At 38.6% G+C, this 25,040-nt stretch overlaps 1 protein-coding gene across 9 annotated transcripts in view; it reads right to left on the bottom strand.

The window, feature by feature from the left end:
* Nucleotides 1-25,040, bottom strand: part of PLEKHA5 (pleckstrin homology domain containing A5) — a 223,793-nt gene that overhangs the window by 152,993 nt on the left and 45,760 nt on the right. Inside the window, exon 4 of one of the 9 annotated variants that reach the window (XM_057491828.1) lies at nucleotides 13,555-14,956. The exons of the other annotated variants lie outside the window; for them this stretch is intronic. Within the exon in view, the coding sequence (XP_057347811.1) occupies nucleotides 14,890-14,956 (67 nt within the window). The 3' untranslated portion in view covers nucleotides 13,555-14,889. Of the gene's footprint in view, nucleotides 1-13,554; nucleotides 14,957-25,040 lie in introns of those variants that run through there. 9 annotated transcript variants of the gene reach the window in all.

Genomic DNA, 25,040 nt, shown 5'->3' with positions numbered 1-25,040 from the left:
CCTCTAAGACACCCCAAGGATTGTCACCTCCTGCTACTTACAGCCTTCTGCAGTCCCCTCCACTGCAGCTTCTGTCATGGTCTCACGGACTGCTCACTCTGGACAAAGCCAGCTGCTATGTCACTAGGGTCACATAACCGTGTGGACAGAGACCAGCCTGCCAGCCATGAGACCCGCCAGTCCCAGCCAGTGCAGACCCACAACCGCATCAGACAGCCTGGGCCAGAACCGCCCGCCGAAACAGCTCCAGCATTCCTGCCCCAGAGGAGCTGTGACTGGTAAGAAATGCTTACTGGACTAAGTTTTGGGGTGATTTGAGGCCACAGTAGATCTTTGTTATCTGACCAGATTACAACTTAGCTCACTTTATAATAACTGAATGAGTATTTTGGTCCGTGGTGGCTGCAGTTGACGACCAAGCACCTCCTGTCTTGCAATAACATGGTTTTAGGGGACGAGATAATCAGTAACCCACAATGAGGCTGCAGGGTGGTGAGGACGGCTATGCTGTTTGTTCTCCAGGACTCAACAGTAACTTGATGCCTGCTGTGTAGAAAGCTGTGTGTCAGGCTAAAGGTAGTTTGATTCCTACATAACTGGCACATGACCCACGACAGTTACATGCAAAAAAACCCCCCAAAAAACCCTTATTTCACCTCGATTCTTGCCCATGTAAATCTCACTGTTGCACTATTGTTAAACCCTGGTTTAAAGAGGAGTACTTTTAAACCCTGGTTTGACCCATTACAGGACAGTAGAATGCAATGAATGAGATGCTTCCAACCAAGGCTTTTAAATAAGGCAATGGGAAGACAGGTACATGTACTAAGGGGAAAGTATTTTTCATTCACTTTTATATAAAGAAATGTATTTGTATATGGACGAAGCATCATGGAAATATATGTGTTTCCTACTGTGGACCATAGGCCGAAAAGTTTCAAACCAGTGACATAAAACACCAAGCATGTTAACATCAGGGGAAACTTACAAATCACACATGGTCCCAGTTCTCACCTGTCTCATTCTCCTTTGCCCCCAACTTCTCTTCTGCCTCCTTGCTACATACCTGGGCTTGGCTGCTCATTATGTTTTTCACATTAATTTTTTTAAAAATCCTCATGAAAACTGTCTCTGGCTCAGCTGTTTTTCTCTAGATCTCAGTCCTGTCCATCTTGAGTGTTGAGAATAGGGAAGTCCCTTCTTCTGGGAGACACCCTTTAAAAAAAACCCACTGAGTGGTCAGCTGGGAAGAGTAAGGCAACAAATCAGAGGAAATCATACAGGGAACTTGAAAAGACCCCAAGATCATTGCCACTTCTGACTAAATGAATCATCCTCACTTCTCCAACAAGCTAGAAATGGATATGCTGGGCTTGTACAGTTGGTTTTTGACTCTGTGATGCCCTAGCAACAACTGTACTTTCCACTTGGATTTTCATTTTGTCACAACTTAAATGCAGTCCATAAAGCTCTCTGCTTTCATGACTAGGACTACAGACTTAGGAAGGATCTAGAAAGCAAGAATCATCTCCCAGTTCTCTCTTCCGGAGAGAATGGCACAGGCTTTGCATTAAGTTGATAAATGAATGAATCGACATTTAAAAAAAAGGTATCTGGGAGATAAAATAAACAAAAAAGGAAATATCCATCCATTCAAATGATAATTCATTTACTTATTTGTAATGCTTCAAGAGAAAAGCATTACAATCCATTTGAAACTTCACCTATCTTGAAGGCAGTATTTCTACCACTGAAAATATAAATACTAATAAATAGGGTTAAACATTTCCTAAAACTGTCTAATAGGATTTAAGGATTATTCCAAAATGAAACAGAGTAAGCGAAAAAGGTCAGGATGATGGTCTGTTGTGCACTGATGGTTTTCTTTCTATCAAACAGCAGAATGAAGCTTAAGAAAAGCTATGGAAAAAACGATCCTAAGAGAAATAGTTTCAGCTGATTAGTAATTTAAAAAAAACAAGCTACAGGGGAAACGGGGAATCAATATACTGTAACCAGAGCTCAACATTAATAAGAAAATGGATTTATATCTTTGGAAAAAAGCACAGAAAATCAAGTAATCAAATTCTTCTAGAATGAGATGAAGAAAAGAAGGCAAGGGGAAGAATAAGCCACAAAAAGCTCTAATGAAAGCAAAGTTCTGGTTCTTCCCAAAAGCTCTTTTTCTAAGCAACATCCCCAGTTTCTATTAATTATTCAAAGAGCAGTTATTTTTCATATCAATAAAATTTTAGCAGTTGTGTCATCCTCATTCTATCACCGGTCCAAGCAAGACTCAAGAATATGTACCATGTAGCCTGGTGTTCATTGGCCTAAATTGCATGACTATAATGACCTTTGACAAATTAATTTTTCTAACCCACTCCTGAGTTCCAGACCAGTATTCTCAACTGCCTGCCTAAAATCTTCATTTGGCTTTCTCAAACCACCTCAAATTTACCATACACCAAAAATGAATCTCTTCATCTCCATTTTTCAGTCCACAGTTCCTCCCCAACTCCTTTGACTTTGCCCCACTCTCAGAAAGAACAAACCACTTTTCTCATTTCAAAATATGGAACTTTCACCCAGTTGCGTAAGTCACAAAGATGGAAAACATTACTCCCCTGTGATCCAACGAATCCCCTGTAATCTACCTCTAAAATCTCTCTCCCATTAGTCCACTTTCTGTATCTCTGCTGACACTTCTGTAATTCATCTACCACCTTTTCGCATTTGGACAAATGCAACAGCTTCTTAAGTACCCTCCTTTTTCTATTCTAAGTCTTGCAAATTTAATTTTCCACCCAGCAGTCAGAGTAATATACAAAATGTCACACCCCTGTTTAAAACCTTCTACAGTTTCCCACAGCACCTGAAATAAAATGCCAAGACGTCACCTGGGTGACAAGGCCCCGCAGGGTGGCCCCCGGCCGTCTCCGCAGCCCAGGGTGGCCCCCACCTCACCCACTCTTCCAGAGACTCTGCGGCTCTGGGACCCACCCTGCGGTTCTCTGTCGCCCAGGAGGCTCTTCCCTGATGAACTAACCCCCACAACTCATCTGTCTAGTCTCAGCTGAAGTACTTTAAAAGGCTTCTCTGTTTACCTGTGTGGTCATCAGTCCTATGTCCATCTCTCCTCTCTGCTGGCAGTTATGAAAATTCAGCGACAGTGCCTGTTCTGTTCATCACTGTAAGCCCGGAAAACACCAGAAGCTCTGGTGTAAAATGGAAAGTCAATGAAAGGACTTTCTTTTAAATATACCTCACTCAACACTAAGATTACATCATGCCTTTAAACACAAATTAAACACTACTGTAAATAAACAATCACAAGACAAAAAAATGAATACATCAAAAAAGTACAAATACATTCTAAAGGAATCTCAGTGTGTTATGTGTTATAAATCTATCCTTTTGCCTATGAGGATTACCAACTTATTAATATATTAATTTCTTATGTCAAATCTGCAAAATAAGACCTTAAAGATAAACAAGTCTTATAGGCTTTACAACTACTCCATGGGAGTAAAATTGCAGAGCCAGGAACATCATTTCTAATATGATTTGTTCCTAAAATGGTACCGAAACCATTTTATGAAAAACAGATCAATCTAACTTTAATATTTTAAGTTGTTTGTATCCTTATGTATTTTTCTTTCTACTACATTCATAATGCTGCAAGTATTATCAGTTACTATTTTTAAAAGTTAACATACCAAACTTGCCAACAGATCTATGACAAAAACTCATTTTTATGAAAACAGCCTTATTTTAAGATAGGATGTAAAATAGAGGAGGAAAGTAGTGAGGAGTGGCAACATTAATTTTCCTTTCTAATTTTATTTCAAGGCCTTGACATTTTTAATATTAAAGTAAAATTCTGGTCTAGACAGTTTACTCTCAGTTCTACTCACGCTGTTCTTAATGACCTAGCAATGTTTAAACCCTGTGCACACATGAAGTGGCCACGCTCTCCTTACCACCCAATCTACTATATTTTTCCATTTTCCATCATAAGTTTGATGAGACTAACAGTGCTCTGACAGGCTGTAGACCAAAAATGGTGCACACTGCTCAAATTAAAACAGGTAAGTAATCTGACAAAGAATCTTTGAAAAACAAGCCGTAGTTTCTGTGAAACTTGGTCAGCCATCACTTTGCAGTCTCTGCAGAAATATTTCTCACCACTGAGTGGCACAGAAACATAAATTGGAACAGACCACACTTTTTAAAAAACGGAAATGTTCTAGTCTCCCTTTCATAAATGTGGTCTTCTTGTAAAACTCATTTTTATTACCATTCTTTTCCTCCTTCCTTAAGTGCTCCATTTAAAAGTGTCAGCTTGGGAACACTGAGAACTTACAGACATTATCCAGGAAAATGAAGAATGAAAATTAAAGATGAACTGGTCTAATTTTTTAACCTCCTATTTTTCTCTAAAGTACTTCCATTGGGAAATTTACTTGTGCCTTCTTCCAATGGACCCCAATTCACCAACAGATGCTTACAAACAAAGGGTTACAGTATGTGGTAGCCAGCATGTAAGTCATACAAAGAGAGACTTTCGGGCTAGTTCACTGCAAACAATGAGGCTTCCCTCTGTTCTCTCTTGAATCCCTTACTCTGGGTGCAGGCAAATACCATGACCTGAAGAACTGTGGCCTCCTGTCAACCAGAACCAACCCGGAGGCAGATCCTCCAGCCCCACTCAAGCCTTCAGATGACTGCAGTTACTATTTTTAAAAGTTAACATATCTAACTTGTATCTTAACTCACACTCCCCAAGAAGCTCTTTTTGGGCGTTGGCCTGCCAGCATCTTGATTGTAATCTCCTTAGAGATTCCGAGCCAGCACCACCCAGCTAAGTCACTTCTATAATTTCTGACTCAAAGAAACTCTGAGATACTAAGTGTTTTTTATTTTCAGATGCTAAGTCCTGAGATAATTGGTTAGGCACTGAGAGAACTAAAACAATAATTTCTCATTTGTCATCTGTTACATGTCCCACCAATATGAACCTCAGGAGGCCTAGAAACATTGTTAGATGCAGGTAAAAAAACACTTTGTAATCCAAATATGGAGGCCAGCAAGTCAGATCTAGACCTAATGAAGGCGTGCATTTGCCATTCCATTTGTATAAGACCTCACACGGGTAAACTATTAACTTTTGACGGCCAGAACGCTACTGTGCCAGACAAGGCACTTTTAGAGTACTGATGAAGACCATCATACAACAGATGCTCATTCTATGCTGGATAAATAAGTGAGCCAATAAATGCAGTAAGAATAAAAAAAAGGCAGGATGCAAAGCCTGGTTAATGTGGCACACATCTTTATGATTACTTGCTTGCAATGCTTCTTTTAACCACCAGAGGGCAGGAATGGCACATTGTTCTTCTTTGACCTTCTAGTAATATTATGCCTAAAATCACGTAGAGGAATAAAATCAAAATTATGCACAAATGAAGGGAAGGGAGGAAGAAAGGGTACCTTGTTAATAAATGGGAAGTGATTAAGTCTGACGACAACGCCTAAAAAGAGCTTCTTGGGGAGTGTGAGATAAGATACAGTATTATACCAATACTAAAATTCCACAGTTTGATACTAATTCATAAATGGTATTTTAGAAAGGGAATAAAACAAAAAGGCACAGAGGCTGAGAACACCAGGACAATTTCAAGGAACACACGGCCAGAGCATACGGAGTAGTGTGGACTGGGACTCAATTTCAATCTGAACATTTTCCGCCCACTCCTTTTTCTTCTACCAACTATACTGAGAAATTAGTGGGTATAGGTATTCTTCTTTTATGAAATGTTTGTTTCTATAGAAAACCCTAAATTCAGTATATTAAATTCAGACACATTTTCAGTTATCCACAGGTGAGTATAATCCACCATTCTTGTTCTATGTAACCTCAAGAGACACCTACTGTGTAGCTGGTAGGAAGGACCTACATCCACCGGAGGTGCACTGACTCCCCAGAAAGAATCACCTTCTCTGGGGCCAGCTCACTAATTCAAACCTGTTCAGTCACCGCACAATGCCCTCTGAAATCTTATTATCATAGCAAGTACTTTCCAACTGCCCTATTATTTTTCATGTTACCTTCTAGCAAGTAGTTTCTATTGAATTATAGTTTTAAATATCTATTATTTTTCTACTGAATTAGAAGCTCACTGGTAATGACAAAAATAGCAAAACCATTTTTCTTTTTCTTCAACTTACCTCATTTAGCTAGATAGAGTCAGGGACATCTTCATATTGGTACTTTATGGGGCCTTTGGCAAATCTATGTTGCTTTTATGGTTTATGGTCTGATAATGAGATCTAAGATTTATAGTTGGCAAGAATATTTAGAAGCTATGGAGACAGGTAACAACAAATAAAATGGAATCCCAATACTTTAGCTATCCTTGCTAAAAGAAGCTGAAAAAAAGCTAAATGGGTTGTCTTAATTCAAAAGGCATTAATAAGAATGTCCCATCCCCTGAACTACACTACAGTAAGTAAGCTGTTGTATGTTATGTTTATAATACAGATCAGATTGTCCCAAGGGCCACCACTAATTAGTTGATGTTAACAATACTGGGTGACCTATTATGGGGCAAAACTTGTTGATAATAATGAAAAGAATAAAGCAAAGACATTAATTTGCTTCTATGGGTCTCTACTGATAAATCCCCAAATCATTCTGAATACGTTAAAATATTAAAATATGTTAAGTACACATTAATTCTTTAGGGGAATAAGACTTTCAGCCTCCAATGATAGAAAAGTCCAATTCAGAACAGTTAAAGCAAAAAAAAAAAAGGCATTTATTGGCCCAAATCATTGAAAAGCCCAGGGTAGATCCAGAGACTCCGACTCAGTTGAAGGTGTGTTTGTCTGCTGGTCCCAGCTCCTTAACCTCCCTCCCTGCCCCCACCGCCTCCCTTTTCCCTCTATTTCACAAATACTTGTTGCTTTACAGCTTCAAATCCAACAAAAGAGATTCTCTTCCTCCTGAGCTTAAAGAGCTTAAAGAAAATCTCAGGATAAAGTCTCACTGGCCCAGTTACACCGTGTGCACACCTCTGAGGTCAGGTCTGCGACAAGTACTCACCCCTAAGACCAGGCCTGAGAGGGGGGAGGCAGTTATTCTCCCAGGCAAATATGGTTAGATTCTCAGAAGAGAGGAGGAGGATGGGTAGGGAACAAAATATATGTGTGTCATCTGTGTATGTCCACAGTTTCAAAGAGGTCCCTAAATGCCCTTTCCAAAGTTAAGAACCACTGTAAAAAAGGTTTAGAGAAGAACAGGTACATTTCTAAAATGTTACCTTAAATCTCACATTGCACTACAGTGCTAGCAGTTAAGTAACTGATATCCTAATCAAATCCAGGGCCTTCCTGGGCCTCATCTTTGGAGCACTGCCTTCCCGTCCACAGTCAGTATTACCATCTCTCCTCCTGAACCACTGCCATCTTCCAACTTTGACTTCCAGAAATAATTAGTCAGGTTCTACCTTGGACTTTCTCAGGCATCCATTCCCCAGTTTCCACTCCTCTTTTTCTGTCTTATTTGATCACTATTCTATCTGTCACTTCTTTTCAAATGACTCTCAAGCACTCATCTCCAGTCAAAAATCCTTCTAAAAAAATTGTATAGCCACATTTCTAAAAACCAAATATACACCTTAATGCCTATGTGCCACACCCCAAATATTCAAAAGAAACATCTTCTCTTTAACAAAACCAGTCCATCCTCCCTCACTGTTATCTACCTGAGAAATAATCTCATCACTGGGGCTTTCAGGACTCAGCTCAGACATTAGGTCTCTCTGAAGCCTTCCCTGCACCCGGCCCACGGTCCCAGCACTTACTCATTTCCAGGTAACGACTGGTTTACTTCCTGAGTTCTTACACTAGACTTGAAGCTCAATACCAAGGGCACAGCTGTGCCTTACATTTGTATCCAATATGCCAAGCAGGGTGGCTGGCAGGCAGAGCACTCCCGAAAGAGAGAGAAAAACTTGATTCTCATTAAAGATCTATCATCTTTCAGGTTTAAAATATTTACTATTTGTTAAAAAGAACTATCAGGAAGGAAAAAAAAAAAAAGATTTGTTTGGTTTACTATTCAAACAGACCGTGTCCTGACAAGGTCTAGGCAGCAAGACTGCTACCAAAATTTATAAAATAAAAGTCAGGGAGCAGAATTAAAGTGAAAATGTACTACTTTCTTTCCTTTTTCCTAGCAATCCCCCAGGTTAAGAAAATAAGGACGGTAGACACTAAACAGGGGACTGTTCTTTCTCTTGGAGGGACTAACAACCGTCCATCACCAGGTGCCAGAAGAGACGGCCTGCTGCTGAGGCCCCCATCTCCCCCCGTGAGTGTTAAGCATCCCAGCTGCTGTCCCCCGACAGGCCAAGAGATGGCCTTTTGAGACACACCCAGAGGACTGGGAACAACTGCATCCTTTGAACCCAGAGCCCCTGCTTCTCGGTGAGGAGCTCCTAACTTTAAGGTGTGTTTAATCCTTATGACCTGAATTTTGGTCTGAGATTTTGTTATTTACTAATTCCTATGAACTAGTTCGTTAATGTCTCAGAGCCTAAATTTCCTCATCTTTACAATGGGAGTAATAATAATACTGGCCTCACAAGGTTGCTGGCAAGAGGAGGCGAAGGGGCAGGAGGAGCCCTGAAGCCCACCGGCGCTCGCGGGAGGGTCACGGCGATGGTGCAACCGCCACGCTCTGCCATTCCTGAGGACGCCCTCCAGCCAGCCAAGGGCAGCTTGAACCCTACCCGCAGGATGGCAGCGTTCCTACTCATCTTATAATACATATATATATATTTTTATTGTTATACATATTAAAAAAAAATAATTCACTCCTCACAACTCCTAAGATTGTGTACAATTTTTAAACAAACATGCTCTTTGATGATTCTCCCCCCTTTAAATCTTTCAAGTCAGTCAAATTTTGATGATGTTATTTTCATTAATGTTTTTTTAAGCTTTCATATAAGAAACAGTCCTGTTTCACTGCTGTTCAGAAACTTTAAAAAAAGTTGTGAGTGTTGTTTATTTACAGTGAAAGGACAAGAGCTTTGTTATGTGGGGCTTGAAATAAACCTCAGAGGTGTCTGATCTCCTAATTAGGTTATTTACACCACCATGTAGCTGCAGTCTGTATTATACCGTTGCACATAACCTTGGAAATCTTATCCTGCTCACCCTAGCCCTTGACAGCCATCACTACAAATAGAAAAGTTAAACATGCCTTAATTCTGGTATTTTACTCAAAAGTATCAGATTATAGTCCTTGTATTTATTTATTTATTTTTGGTTTTTCTGTTTGTTCGAAGACAAAATATTTCTGGTCTTTTATTTTCTCTCATAATTCTGAATGATTTTGATAGGGATGCAAAGTGAAGATGACTTAATGCAAAGCAGGCATTACAAATTTGGTGAGGAGCAGAGTCTTGTCAATACCACCTCATCTTGCTATGGACAAAATGAGAGTACTCAAATTAGGTAAAAAGCAAATTTCAACTGCTGTTATTAAGTATAAGCAAAATTACAAATCACATATACATCTATTTTCTTAAAACTACCTTGCTCTACAGAAATTTGCCATTCATTTTAGTCTGAATATATAAAATCCTTGCAAAAAATGGAAGCTTTTCCTTGTGGGGAAAGATCAACCTTTAAGAATACAACATGATCAAAACATTAAAAATGTCAAAACTATTTTTCTCACTGGCAATAATAACAGAAAGTAAGTAACAGCTTGGATGGGGAAAAACAAATCTGTTTCACAGCTCAAAATCCAGAAATGTAAAGAAAAAGTGCCCTCATCTGGCCAAACAAAAAAACTTAACATTCTAGGTGCACATATTAACTCCTGCTCAAGTGTAGTTTTCGGGGCTTTAATTGGTATACAAATAAATCTGAAGGTTTTAAAAAAATAAGTAGCAATCCAACGGTATACATTTTTTGCTGCCTTTTACAAATTTAACTATTTGCTGTTAAAAAGACTATTTAAACCATAAAATATAAAGCAAGTCATGTAATACATAGTCTCTCCCCAACGACATATGTTAGAAATAAAGTACAAAGAACATAAATTGTTACCAGTCCTCTTATTTGTAAATCATTAATTATAAATGGCTTAAGTAACTTTATATTCTAATGTCAAGACAGATTTAAGGCTGTCATATGCTATCATCTGGAAAAATTGCCTTTATAAAACTTAAGGAGTTTGTAATTTTTCTTCTTGCACAGTTCTAAAAACTAATATGCCATTTAAAGTTAAATGTTGGTAAATTATTTATATTTTCAGATTGACATCTCTGCCAAAGAAGCCCTTGAGAGCCCTGAATGGAAATACAATTTTCAGTAGCACAGTGACACTAATGTTACAACTGAAATGCTACGGATGAATAATCCTGTCATTACCAGTAATGTTACTGACAATAATACAATTAGAAATCACCCAAACGTCAGCTATTTGCCAGACTGCGGCACTGCCGGAGGCCGGCAGAACCCTCCCCTTCCAGGAAGTCCACGCACCACGCCCGGAACCTCTGATTGTTATCGTAATAGTTTGCAGGGCAAAAGGGACTTTGCAGATGTGGTTAAAATGGAGAGATGAGATGAGATGACAGAGAGGTTGTTCTGGACGAGCGGGCTGACCCAGCATCATCACAAGGGCCCTTCGAAGCAGAGGTGGGTGGGAGGCAGAAGAGTCACAGGAAGTGTGACTGTGGAGGAAGGGATGATGGGTGCCTGCTTTGAAGATGGAGAAGGGGGAACACGAAGCTAGGAGCGTGAGTAGCTTCTTGAAGCTGGAAAAGGCAAGGAAATGGGTTTTACCCTAGAGCCCGTGGAAAGGAACACAGCCCTGAGAACACCCTGACTTTAGCCCAGTGATGCCTGGGTTGGACACCTGACCTACAAAAGGTAATAAATCTGTGTTGTTATAAGCCACATAGTTTCTGGTAATTTTTACATTACCAACGGAAAACTAATACCCTTCTAAACTCAGTTACTCCTCCTACTAGTGCTGTGGGTACTATTATTTCTCCTACTTTGGCAGAAGGAAGCTGAGTCTTAAATAAAAGAAGGATCACATTAACTGGTCTGAGGTCACACAGCTGGATAACTTCAGGCTTGGACTTGTCTACCTGGTATCAGCATCAGGCAAGGAGGATGCCCACCTCCTAGGTCATTGCCCTCAATCTGAAAACATGATGCCTTCTAGAGCTGAAGGTGTTTCCACCCCTCATTCCCAATGAGATTTTCCTCCCAGTTACTGCTGTGTGAAACTATCTACCTTGTCTCTCTCCTTGGTCATTCAACCTTTGAATCATTTTATATTATTTCTATTTTCTACTTTTCACACCCACTGTGGCCATGCTGAAGTAGAACAAATCCCTTGGATAAAAATATTATCTGAACTCACTTCCTACTATTGTTGTAGGCAGTCTGGGGAGATTTCCCTGCGTCCTAGGTGGGAACTCAACCCCAGGGCATTCTTGAGTCTGACGGAGAAAGAATTCATGAGCAGGTCGAGCAGGTCCAAGCAAAGAGTAATTTAATTAAACAAAGTACACACTCAAGGAGGGAGGGCGACAGGCTCCAGGGGTGTGAGCAGCCTGGTGGGGATCGGTTTGGGTGGTCTTACAGCTGGAGTTTAATAAGCAGGGGGTGGAATATTCATAGGGATAGGTGTGTCTTCTCAGAATAGGGAGGGGATTTTGGGATATAGGGTGATGTCCTCTTTCTGTCCTTAGGTTCTGCCTTGGAACTGTGGCCCCAGTGGGTGTGATTTTTAGTATGCTAATGAGCGTACAATGTGTTCTAAGGTGACGTCAGGGTAACTTCACACTGGAACCAGCAAATTTTGGCAGGTCTGTTTTCTATCCCTCACTCCCTACATCCTGGGAAAAAAGTTTACAGGGAATGTTTAGAATATAAACCAGTATCTAACTGAATGTAAACACCAGCCAAAGTACCCAGCCTTCCCCCAACTCCCCAAGTCTGGCTATCTACCCGCTACATGTAACACCATCACTTCCATCACATAATTAATATCCTGCTTAAAGCTTTCAATAGCTCTCAAGTATATTATCAAGTAAAACTTAGGTTCCTTTATGAATCTGAATTTAGGAAACCTTTAGAGAACTCAAAAGAAACCCATCTTATCTTTTCCATCTTCCACCATTGCTTCACACAACTACAAGACCCTTTCAGATGTAGCCTTCAGGCCCATATTGTGCTACTGCCTCACTTATACACCATCCTTCATTGTGCCATGATGTTCACCTAGAATGTGCATCTAGTGAAAAACACCAGACACAAAGCCCTATAGAATTCTGAATACGCTACTCACTCATCAAGCCCTGTCTTGCCCAGCTCCACGTGGCTTCAGGTACCGAAGACCCAGTAAAGCTAAACAAGGTGATAAACCATTGTCATCTCTTAGGGTAGACATCCTGGGTTCAAATTCTAGCTCCAGTATTTCCGAGTTTTGTCATCTAGGGTAATTATTTCACTTCTTTGGTCTCAGTTTCCTTATCCTAAAGGCAGCCCATTGGGTAGCTGGTCCACAGATGCTTGGTTTCCACTGCAGATTCCCTTAAGACCCGGCTTCCTCCTTAAGCCTCAGTCCTCTTGACTGGTACATGAATGCCATGTCTTGGTAAGGTCTAGATAGATCCATCACTACTTCCCGTTCTCCGAGAGGGCTGGGTCTTGTGACCCATTCCACAGTGCAAAGCTATGCCTCTTTCCACCAGATGGATCCCAACTCCTGATCCCTGGTACAACACGAAGACCACTGTGAATCAGTGCCTCCTCTCACCATCCTTCCCCTTTTCCCTCCTAACAGATCCCCTGACTCCCAGATCAGACTCTTAACATATTTTCGTTACATAATTGCAGATTCACTATGTCCACCCAGTCTAACAACTGACTGCCTACTGTGAGGACAAGCTCTGGAGAAGAGTCACTACTTCTCCACCGGCTTCCCCAGCAAACCCCTTTCCCTGTTACTGCATCAATGAGAAAGGTCGACATGCCGTTGCCGTTATTGTGGTAACTGGTATATGTCTTACATACGACTATCGGTTTCTTGAGAGTAAAGACAATGTAATAATCACCCTGGAATTCTCCTAGTCCTGAACACACTGAGTTTTATTTTTGATTAAGTTAATGGACGAAATCTGACTCATTATCAAGTAACAATCAGCATCTTTTTGTTTACCATCCCTTCCTCAACCACTGATGATGAAATATAGAAACACCCAAATTTATCCTTGCTTATAATTATGATGAATTTATAAATGACTAATGCCATTATACTTCTCTCAGATTTTCAGAGACATTTCTTCATATTATAATTTCTTAATTATCTTAATGCACTAATCTTTTCTGCAGAAGGTTTTTTAAAGTATCAAAATAATCATCAGTATAGTCACATTTAATGCTTTTGGGTACCATCTTTGCTACACTGAGTGTACCTTAAGCTTTCAGTCTATCCCTGAAACATGGGACCCTTTCAGTTGACCCTTGAACAACATGGGTTTGAATTGCATAGGTCCACTTACACTCACACATATTTTCAGTACATATATTAGAAAATTTTTCTGAGACTTGCAACAATTTAAAAAACATTTTATTTTCTCTATTTTACTCTTGTGTAAGGAATAGTATATAATACATACAACATATAAAATATGTGTTGATCCACAATTTGTTATGTTATGGTTAAGGCTTCCAGTCAATAGTAAGCTATTAGCCAAATTTTTTGGGAGTCTAAAGTTATGTAGGAATTTTGGACTGTGTGGGGGGTTGTCACCCCTAATCCTCATGTTGTTCAAGGGTCAACTGTACTTCAATACTATACAATTACTGTGATGCATTCAATAAGAGACTTCAAGTACCTTTAAAAGATAACACAGTACTATTGTTTTACTTCCTCTATTCATATGCTTCCAGAACCTTAGCTTAGTGCTAAATCTGTTTGATAATCTAAGCCTACTTCAAGTCTTGCTCATGCCAATCTTGGTCTGTGGCTATCAAATGTTCTACCACCTTCTATTTTGTTTATTTCAGGTCAACTCAAGTAAATAGTGAAACTTCATTAGAGAGAGAGGTGTTCTTTTTAATCTGATATTTCTCAGAATATAAAAAGAAGTGAAATAGATTTTTTTTTTACAAATTACTACAAGATAATGAGAATATTTCCTTCAACCATCTGTCTTACATGTGAAAAATATGAAACTTTAGAATAGTGGCTAGAAACCCTGGCTGTTCACTATAATTTGAGGTTTTAAAAATACATCCCCAGGGGTCTGACCTGGGCTCACCAGAGACAGACCAAGTTTGAATGCTACTGCTGATGTTTTTTTGAGGAGCTGCATAGTGCATAACAAGCACAGCCCTCACGAGAAGTCTTGCCCTTCTTTCTCTAAAAGAAAACAGCATATTTAAAGATCTACGTAGATATGTATTAAAAATATGTACACCGCATCTATAATTAACCATTTAATCTAAAAAATTCATGTAAACAACATATTTTAAGACACTGTAGTATTGCATGTAATGTGTCTAAGAAAATATAATTGCAATAATCACTGTCAAATTTTTTCCCCCAAATCATCAGTCCTTATACTGATAATTTTCTAAATTAAACTCTGAGGTATAAAATTTTTGCACATCAAAAGTAACAACACAACACATATTTTAAATACCTTTAATCCTCACTGTTAGCCAAATTCTTCCCTATCTGCTTGTCACCATTTTAAAACTCACTTTCTGGATTAGTCTACAAAACAAATCCCCGTGTTTTTTTATTACTTTTGGGTGTGAAGTGTCCCAGGTACATATGCCTCAGCCATGAGAATGACTCCCCTTGAGCGCTGATGGTGTAGCTTTCTGCTGGGCCTGCAACAAAGTCCTGAGAAGGAAAATGCCCTTGATTACTGTCAAATGACCTAGTATTTCAGAGCAAAAATTTAAATTGCAACAGTGATTTAAAGTCTGCATTCAGCTGTGAAGTCCTTTTGGACTCAAAGAGCAGACGCACATTATCAATCTCAAAGCTGACAGTCTGAGATGTGCTTAGTACCCCTGGCACTTCCAAGCTCTAAAAACATCATTGGCATCCTGCACTCTGATGCAAAGCATAAAACTAAGTGTGACATTAACTACATGGGGGCAGAGGGAGGCTCTGAAAGACTTAAATAAATGCCATATTTTCATATGATTTATCAGTTGCATTCTAGCTCACTCTACTTTTTTCCCCTGTATCTCTTTCACCAAAACTATACTACTGCTCTGTTGCAAATAAGGGGATGAATTTCAGCTACCCTGAAATTAACTTGCCTGTTTCTACTGCAAAAGCCCATCCTTCCCCCGTATACCAGGGAAAAACCTATCTCCTAGAAATCTATACTTAACTAATTCTTCATTCTTTTACAATACCGAACTGTTTTTCAGGTTCCCCTCCATGTCTTTAGCAGTATCCATAAATATACAAAATTGTGATGACAGTGTATCATAACTGTTTCTTCTGTTTAATATAACTAATACTGTTAAGCAGAGGCTTTCCATAATAATGCATGGGATTAAAAAAAAAAAAGGAAAGCACTCAAGAAGTTATATAAAACAATTTCACATTTAAAAAAAATTGTACCCAAAAAGCTGATTTCCCAGTGGCAAGGAATTAAATGTCTTGCTTTAAATTGTAATCATTACAGTCATAAGCACAGTCCTAAGAACTTCTGAAGGAGGCAGTGTGTGTCTGCAATTAAAATAACACAAAGAGAAGATCTCTTCTTTCTCCCAAGTATTTAGTTTCTATTGCCAAGTAGAATAAATCAAGTAAGGTAAGTAAGATATGCATAGATTTCTAGATTTAAACTAACTAGACTAACGTATACCACCACCCATTATTAATAACTCTACTTCTTGGGGGAATGGGAGTGGAGCTTTTTATAGAAAGCAGTGAAGACCACAGGTTAGCCCTTTCCTCCTCTGTAGAGATGAAGAAGCTAATGCCCCGAGAGGCAGATGTGCGGGATGGTGCAGCAAACCGGAGGAAGCCCGAGTTCTCCCACTTTCCACCCTGGAGAGATCTACACCAATCAGCAAAACCCTGCGACTCTCCCACCCAACAAAGCTGAGCCAGCCCCAAAAGCCACTGTTTCCGCACCACCCTTGTGCAACATCATCGCAAGTCATTTCCTCACATGGATTCTGAAACTTGAGTCATGAAAATTAAGACTAAAATTCACTACCTACTTGGAAAATGTGCTCAAGCATTCTACTGCATGTTCTACATTGTGCGAACTCCTGTCTTGATTTCCTTATTTTTCTATAAAGTGAGTGAGTGAGTATGCTGGCCACGTTCAATAATCCCTGGATACACTAGTGGCTTCGGATCAGATGGGATCAGTTCCACTTTCAGCTATCTGTGCTCCATTCTCCTGCGGAATAATGAATTCTGAACGATATGTACCATCCAAGTGAAACTCAAAGCAACTTCTGTACACGTTTACAAGTATGTGGTTGGCTAGCAGCGTCTCCTCAACTTTCTTCATGTCACAGACAGAATAAAGGAAATGATGTTATAAGGCTGCACACCTACAAGGCTCCAGGAACAGCTAGAGGTGGGTGGGGTAGTTCAGGTCCCGAGGGCTGGGGGTAGGGCGGGGTGGGGTGCTCAGCTTCTGAACCTCCTGAACCCGATCACGGCCCCAGGAGCTGTGGAGGCTGTGCGCTGCAGTGCCGGGATGAGGGTGACTCCATCACAGATGAATCACTGCTCACTTTCAGAGCCAGGACCTGCACCTCCGGAGTCAGCTCACAAGGGGTGTAATTAGTCGGCACAGAAACTGATCATCAGCGCTGACTGAATCACAATTAACAACGGCAGCAAATATTTCGTCAGAAAGACAAACAACAATTTTTGTGTAAAAAACATCATCAATTATCCTCAGAATTACGAATGTATCTATACATTACAATCATGCAAGTATATAAATGTTACAGCACAGGTCTGATTATTCTCAACTATAAATTTGGAAATGAGGTCTGGGGAGAAACCACCACGCGGGCCTCCTGGAGTCCCAGCAGGCTCCAGGCCCACCCCCGGCTTGCTTTCAAGTCAGCACCATGAATTCTTAGCATCATGACCAAGAGATGCACGCAGACCTCCTCCTGGAGGGCTGCAGGAGGAGCTTGAGGCTTTGACACCAGGATTTCAAAACAGAGCTCACCTGCACGACTGTTTGACTCCCCTCACCCTCAGTCTCCTTTCTGTCAAACAGAGGCGTTAAATTCTTTATCAGGTTTTTTGTGAGGATTAGAGGTAATACAGGAAACTTGGTTTCTACCATGCAGGACTGATACTCATAAGCATTATTATAGACACTGGCACTATTTCGTATCCATTATTGTTTACTTAACATTCCTTCAGCATCTTTTCACAAGTACCTTTGGCATACTTGTGTTTGACACTAAAAAGGCCACATGATATTCTGTCTTATTATCCCAAGGTTTAGTCCAAAGCAGTCAATTGCCAGGCATTTGTATTACATTCATCCTCTACTATTATGAAGACTTATTTTTATTTCCTGTGCATCTAGACCCAGAAATGGAATTACTGAGTCAAAGAACATGATTACTTGTATGGCTTTGGATAAGTGTCTTTCTTAGTTACTGATCTTCCTGAATGAAGATTGGAGTGAGGGTCGGAGTGGGGTAGAAATTTACTGATTTTTAAACTTTATTGGCTGAATCTCAATTACTTTAATTGACTCTTGGGACTAAATATGCTTTTTCTTTAAAAGAAATTAAGTTTTTATTCACTATGTAAGAATTTGTACTCCATGTAAGAACTTGTTCGTTATGCTTCAAAAGATTGGAGACTGACGAAAATTAGGCTTGGGGTGGATTAATGATTGTGCATTGAGCATTGACCCCCCTATACAGAATTTTATTGTTGTCAACAACCATTTGATCAATAAATATGAGAGATGCCCTCACACACACACACACACACACACACACACACACAAATATATATATATATATATATATACACACACGCACTTCCAATTGTAAAATAAATAAGTAACCGGGATGTAATGTATAGCATAAGGAATATAGTCAAAATATTGTAACAACTTGGTATGGTGATAGCTGGTACCTAGAATTATCACGTATATAAATGTTGAATCACTGTGTTGTACACCTGAAACTAATGTAATACTGTGTGTCAACTACCCTTCAATAAAAAAAATAAATAAATAAATAAATAAATAAAAAGAAATTAAGTTTTGAGGAAATCAACAGTAAGTTTTTCAAAATTATTTCAAAATAAGGGATGATTTCCTCAGTTACTAATAACCAAAATAATTTTAAACATGAACACACCTGACAACTTTTTTAAAGAAAAACAACATACACATATATGTTGTATTTTTTTTTTTTACACAGTACAGGATTTAAAGTGAAAAAGAAGTCTCTGCTCCATCCTTGATAATCCTCACCAAAACCAAATAAAGCCCAGAAGTCATTAACGTTTTCATTTGTATTCTACCAGAATTTTTTAGTAGGAAAGCCTAAGTATAAATATCTTTATTATAAAATGCTCTGGAACTTGCCTTTTCTCCTTTCAATAAATCCTGGACTTTGGCATATATAGATCTAATACTACATATATTCTATTATTTTCTATTGTCCTGTAATTTATATAACTATGAATGATCATTATTATCATTAATAAGTATGATTATTAAAAGATACTTGAGCAATTACCAGTTTTTGCTCTTTTGTGTATTTATAAAAACAAAACTTCCAGAATCTTCCTTGTATAACATTATAAACTATAAAATTTTAAACTCCTATTAATACATTTGTAGGATAAAATTGCAGTTACAGAATTTATGGGTCAAAGGGCATGAGCATTTTATATTTCACATTTTCATCAGTTTACAGTCCTACCAGTAGATTGACTATTTCCTCCTGCCTTTACTAATATGAACTTATTACCACACTTAAATCTTTGCCAATCTGATAAGTGAGTAAGATATCTCACTCCAGCTGGCTTTTAAGAAAATTTTTAGGTGGCTATTTGTATTTTCATTAGCGTGAGCTGACTTTTACTGTTCCCATCTTCTATCCATATTTTCTACTAGCTTGGCTCATTATTTTCTTACTGGGAATCAAATATTTTAAAATGCTACATATTCAAGGTCACTTGATAAAATTTCTCTCATTATAAAAGTAATTCTAAAACCTTGCTTCACTGTTTTTGTGTTATTTCAATTGCTTGTTAAGAATTCTTTTACTTGCCTCTAAGTCCAACAGAGATGACCACAGGGAGATTTGTTTTTACATGCATAAATCTACTATAAAGACCAATAGAAATATAGCCAAGTGGCATTTGAGCATGGAAGGAGCTAATCAGGGCTGCATTATGAAGGTGAGGGGTCAAGAGGCAACTGTTCATCAAATTTTGGTCTCAGCTCTGCCACAACAAGCTGAATAAAACAATAGGTGTCACCTTAGCCTCAAACTATCAGCTCCTCAACAGATTAAATGAAAAAGTTGGGTAGAATTGTCCCTAAGACTGCTTCCAGTATTTTTCTTAGGACCATGAAACACCTATAGTAGGACATAATGAAATAACTTGATCATTAGGAAGTAAAGAATAAAAAATAAATACTAAAAAATAAAACTAAACCATAATATAACAAGATAATCAACATGGTAATACCTAGTTTCTTAGCTGTTTGATTTTTTTTTAAGTCCTCAATATATAGGAACTTGGGAAAACATACGCATATACTGAATGTATTCAAACCATTAACTTACCACCTTCAATGTGGTAAGTTACCACAGAATTTTCTGTTGGGCAAAGGTTGAAAACTACCAACAAAAAGAAATTAAAGCATTATTTTTCCATAAACCCATGGCAGAATTTTCTGATAATCATGTTATGAGTAGTTTGGTAGGAATAAAAAGAAAACTTACTGAAGAGCCCACTGCTATTAAAAGCTTCTTGTTCCTGGAATAATACCATGCTGCTTACTGGCATTTATGTTATTTTAACTTTTCAACTCTTGTTTTAATAAATGAGACATTATCTACAAATCAGGCATTTATTTGAATATATATGCTCACACCCATGAAATCAACTGAGACCTATCATCAAGCTTTCAGGTTTACATTCATGAAATTAATGAAAACAAATCACCCTTCTCCTATTTGAAAAATCATTTCAAGGCCATGATGCCTACGCTTATTCATTTTATAGTTTAAAAAAACTGTGTTTAGGAAAAAAAAATTGTCTCCAACACAAATTTTATGTAGGCGAAAAACCATTGCTATAGCAACAGTAGCTTCAGTTTATGAGAACTGAAAGGTGAAAAATTCACATTTCCAACACTTGAAACTTAACTATTTGATTTTTGATGGCCGAGGACACAGGGTGGTAAATACCGACCTTCCAGTACTACAGTCATGAACTGGAACCCAATGCGACCTGGCCAAATGCAAAGCTTTAAAAAGTAAGAATACACGGTGCTTCTTTAATGATAAGGTTAATTACTGTAAGTCAAACAGGACACTTCAGTCCATTTCCCAGGCTGTTCTCCAAACTCCACCTTCTGTTCCAGGGAGCCAAAGCAGTTAGTGGGATAGCGACCTAGTGGGACGGTGACCTGTGCGTCTCTGAGGTCTTCTTGCTAAGAGGAAACAGGCGCCGTTCATTGCTCTGGGGAAAGAAGCATCGGTCCCACCTAGATCTGGCATCCCCACCCCCAGCCGCGCCTGGCTCCCAGAAGGGAGCACGTCTTTTTCTCAGGACCCTCTCCTTACTGCTCTGTTGGGCAAAGGTTGAAAACTACCAACAAAAAGAAATTAAAGCATTATTTTTCCACAAACCCATGGCAGAATTTCATGTGTATGAGCATATGTATGGAAGAAAGGGAAGTCAGGGGCAATTTTCTTGAAAAAAAAATGTTTTCCCCCCATGCCCATATGTAAAACATACCCCTGGCACAAAGGGAACAATCACAACCACCTTAACAAGCCACCAGAACACCACATATGGTCGAGTGATATGGTGTTCGTGTACTTCTGTGGTAATATTGTCCTGGCTTGACCATTTGCTAGTTCTGTGACTGTGACCAGTTTATCCATGTCTCATATCCATTATGTGAAAATACAGATAGTGATGGTGCTACCGCACAGGTTTGTTACAAAGGTCAAATGAGTTAAAATGTGTAAAGTACTAAAACTCTCACTGGCACATGGAAAGCACTTAATAAAAGGGAATAATTATCTCGCTGATTGGTTTTGAGTCATTCTAACAGGTATACAGTGGTACCTAACTGTGGTTTTAATCTGCATTTCCCTAAAAGACTACTGATGGTGAGCATCTTTACATGTGCATATTTCTAATTTGTATTTCTTTCTCGGTGAAATGACCTTGCAATTCTTTTGCCCACTGGGTGGTTTGCCTTCTTACTGTTGAGTTTTAAGAGCTCTTTATGTTATTTGCACACGATGTATTTGTCAGGTATAATTATTTGCAAACACTCTCTCCCAGTCAGTTGCTTGTCTTTTCTTTCCATTTATAGTCTTTTACAGAGCAAGAAAATTTAACTTTGAAAAAGTTCAACTTACCGTTTTTTTCTTTTTGTGGATTATGCTTTTGGTGCCAAGAAATCTTTGCCTAATCCAAGGTCACAAAGATTATTTCCTCTGCTTTCTTCTAGAAGTTTTCAATTTATGTCTATGATCGATTTGGATTTTTACATGATGTATAGAGAAGTTCTCCTTTTTGCACATATATGTCCTACTGTTCCAGCACCACTTCTTAAAAAAACTAACCTTTCTTCATTGCAATACCTGTGCACCTTTGTCAAAAAAACTAACACAACTGTCACTTTGTATGGGTCTATTTCTAGATTCTATTTTGCCACACTATTTTTTTTGGTCTGTTCTTCTCTGATGTCACATTGTCCTGGTTATTGAAGCCTTAGAGTGAGTCTTGAAATCAGGTAGTTATGAGTCTGCCTATTTTGTTCTTTTTAAAGACGATTCTGGCTATATATATATATATACACACACACACAAATATAAATGAACATATAAATTAATTCACACAAATTTAGAGTATCTAATCAAGTTTCTTAAGCAGAGCAAATCTGTACTTACGAGCAGCTATTTTTACAGGGTGTTGTTGAACTCATAGTTAATACAGTGTTCTTTTCATCCTTTATTAAAAGAAACACTTAAATCTTCCCAGAGGCAGATGAAGGAGCTGATGATTTCCGTTTCCCAAACCTTTTATCAAAGTCTAGTGACAGAATTTAAATGCCTATTCCCTCAATTGATTTTTTCTTTAATAATCTCAGTCTTTCCAGGCATAAGTTGACCTCATAACCCTCAAGCTATAATAAGCAAAGTTGTTTTTCCCTAGTATGCCCCCCTGTAAGGCAAGCCAGGCTGTTTGAGGTTTCTCTCTATTCTAGCCACTATTTCCATTTCACACCTCAAAATGCAGAAAAATTTTCACTTAATATTTTGTGAACATCTTGAAATTGTCTTATTAGTCAAACACCAGAAGATATCAGAAGTCAGTGGTAGTAACAGACTGTAACTGTAAATGAGGGTTTTACAACCATGGTTTTGTAAAGTGTATAGGCTGTATCACAATTATCCTACTAAATAGTTCAACTACCTGCCCAGCCAGCCAGGCTGCTCCCTTTTAACTGAAGTGTATAAGGAAAAACAGCCAAGTTTCAAAAATTATGTAGACTCCAAAAATGAATAATTATAAATTACTTACAAATTCATTACAGGGAGATTTCAACCATATTTTGTGTAGAAAGTTACTAACCTACATTAAATGAGCTTAAATGCCCAATAATAAAACCTTAGGTAATCATAGCCACAGACACCTTTTTTTTCCTTTACAGTTTGTATGGGGGTGGGGAGGGCTCTGTAAACACATACAACTGAAAAATCAAGACTTAAAACACAAAAGAAAGTCATTAAATTATTCATTTAATATAATATCTAAGGTCAGGCTTAAAATTAACCTCTATAAATATATGCCATAACACCTATAAAAGGTCAGATGGCTACCCAGCTTCCCATATTCCACCTCAGAGGTTAAGAACAAACCTGAACTAAGGAGTGTGATTATTCACCGTTTATGATCAATAATTTCATTAAGCTAAAGCCAATGAGAACGATTAAAATGCTGTCAGTAGAATCTACTGAATTGCTACTTTGTAAGCCTCCCTCACATAATTAAGTTTTTACCTCTCTCATTCCTATACTTCCAACTCTTACTATTTACCCAGGCCTTTTCCTGGGAACCACTGATAGTTCTGTAGGATACAGAAGTTAAGGTTTGGGAAGACCTTAATTACATCAACAAATAAGGTCACACACAAAACCCTTGTTCTTCAAATTATGTATTTTCTGGATGTATACATTTTGTTTCAGAATTATGTTTACGAAATTGGGCTCATCTTAGATCCAATGTGTGCATTAAATGGACTCGTTTGTTTTTTTCCCTAGAAAAGCTGTATTAAATCACTGGTGAGTATTTCAATCAAAGTATCTTAGAAGGCAATGTGAAACTCAAGTGTACCACTGGTGGGCACAGGCAGCCAACTTAGCATAAATCACCGTAACCTAGATGGATAAAGGCCAGAAGACACTGGAGGCCCTTCCAGTGCCGGACAGGGAGAGAGGACTTGGATTCCCCTCAGTGTGGTACCTACAGATACCAATTTAGCAAGTGACACTATCTTCATTCATCCGTAATGGATTTAGTTTACAAATATCCTTTTTTCTTTTTTTGAGCTTGATGATCATTAAATAGAACTTCACTTGAAGATAAAACTGAAAATTGGTCCAAGTTAACTACCTGGGTTTAAATTGGCTGTAAAACATTAGCAGAACTAAATCCATTATCGATAACTCAATTTTTCTTTAAGGGTAAAAACAAGGGAAAGAGGACATACACATGCTTTCTAGGACTGTATTAGAATAAAAGAAATCAAGTAATTTCTTTTATTTTTTAAAATTAATGTATCATTGATATCCAATCTTATGAAGGTTTAACATAAGCAACATTGTGGTGTCAGCATTCACCCCTATTATCAAGTCCTCACCCTCCCGCCATTGCAGTCATTGTCTATCAGCATAGTAAGATGCTATAGAGTCATCACTTGTCTTCCCTGAGCTGTACTGCCTTGCACGTGACCTACCTATATTATGAGTGCTAATATAGTGCCCCTTAATCCCTTTCTCCCTCCCTCCCAAACACTTCCCTTTGGTAACCGCTAATCTCTTCTTGGAGGCTGACTCTGCTGCTGTTTTTGTTCCTTCAGTTTTGCTTTGTTAGACTCCACAAATGAGTGAAATCATTTGGTACTTATTTTTCTATGTCTGGCTTATTTCACTGAGCCTAATACCCTCTCCCTCTAAAGCCATCACTGTTGTTGCAAATTGTAGGATGTTTTCTTTTTATGGCTGAATAATATTTCATTGTGTATATGTACCACCTCTTCTTTATCCATTCATCTACTGATGGACACTTAGGTTGCTACCATATCTTGGCTATTGTAAATAGTGCTGCAATAAACATAGGGGTGCATATGCCTTTTTCAATAAGGGATCTTGTTTTCTTCAGGTAAATTCCTAGGAGTGGAATTACTGGGTCAAATGGTATTTCTATTTTTAGTTTTTAAAGGAACCTCTATACTGCTTTCCACAAAGGTTGAACTAATTTACATTCCCACCAACAGTGTAGGAGAGTTCCCCTTTCTCTGCATACTCCCCAGCATTTGTTGTTCCTTGTCTTTTGGATGTTGGCCATCCTAACTGGTGTGAGGTGATATCTCATTGTGATTTTAATTTGCATTTCCCTGCTGATTAACGATGTGGAGCATCTATTCATGTGACTGTTGGCCAGTTGTAGTTTTTTGGAGAAGTGTCTGTTCAGATCC

This window comes from Manis pentadactyla, chromosome 14, assembly GCF_030020395.1.
Source record: "Manis pentadactyla isolate mManPen7 chromosome 14, mManPen7.hap1, whole genome shotgun sequence".
Lineage (NCBI taxonomy): Eukaryota > Metazoa > Chordata > Mammalia > Pholidota > Manidae > Manis > Manis pentadactyla.
This window is presented reverse-complemented; position numbering and strand designations above follow the sequence as displayed.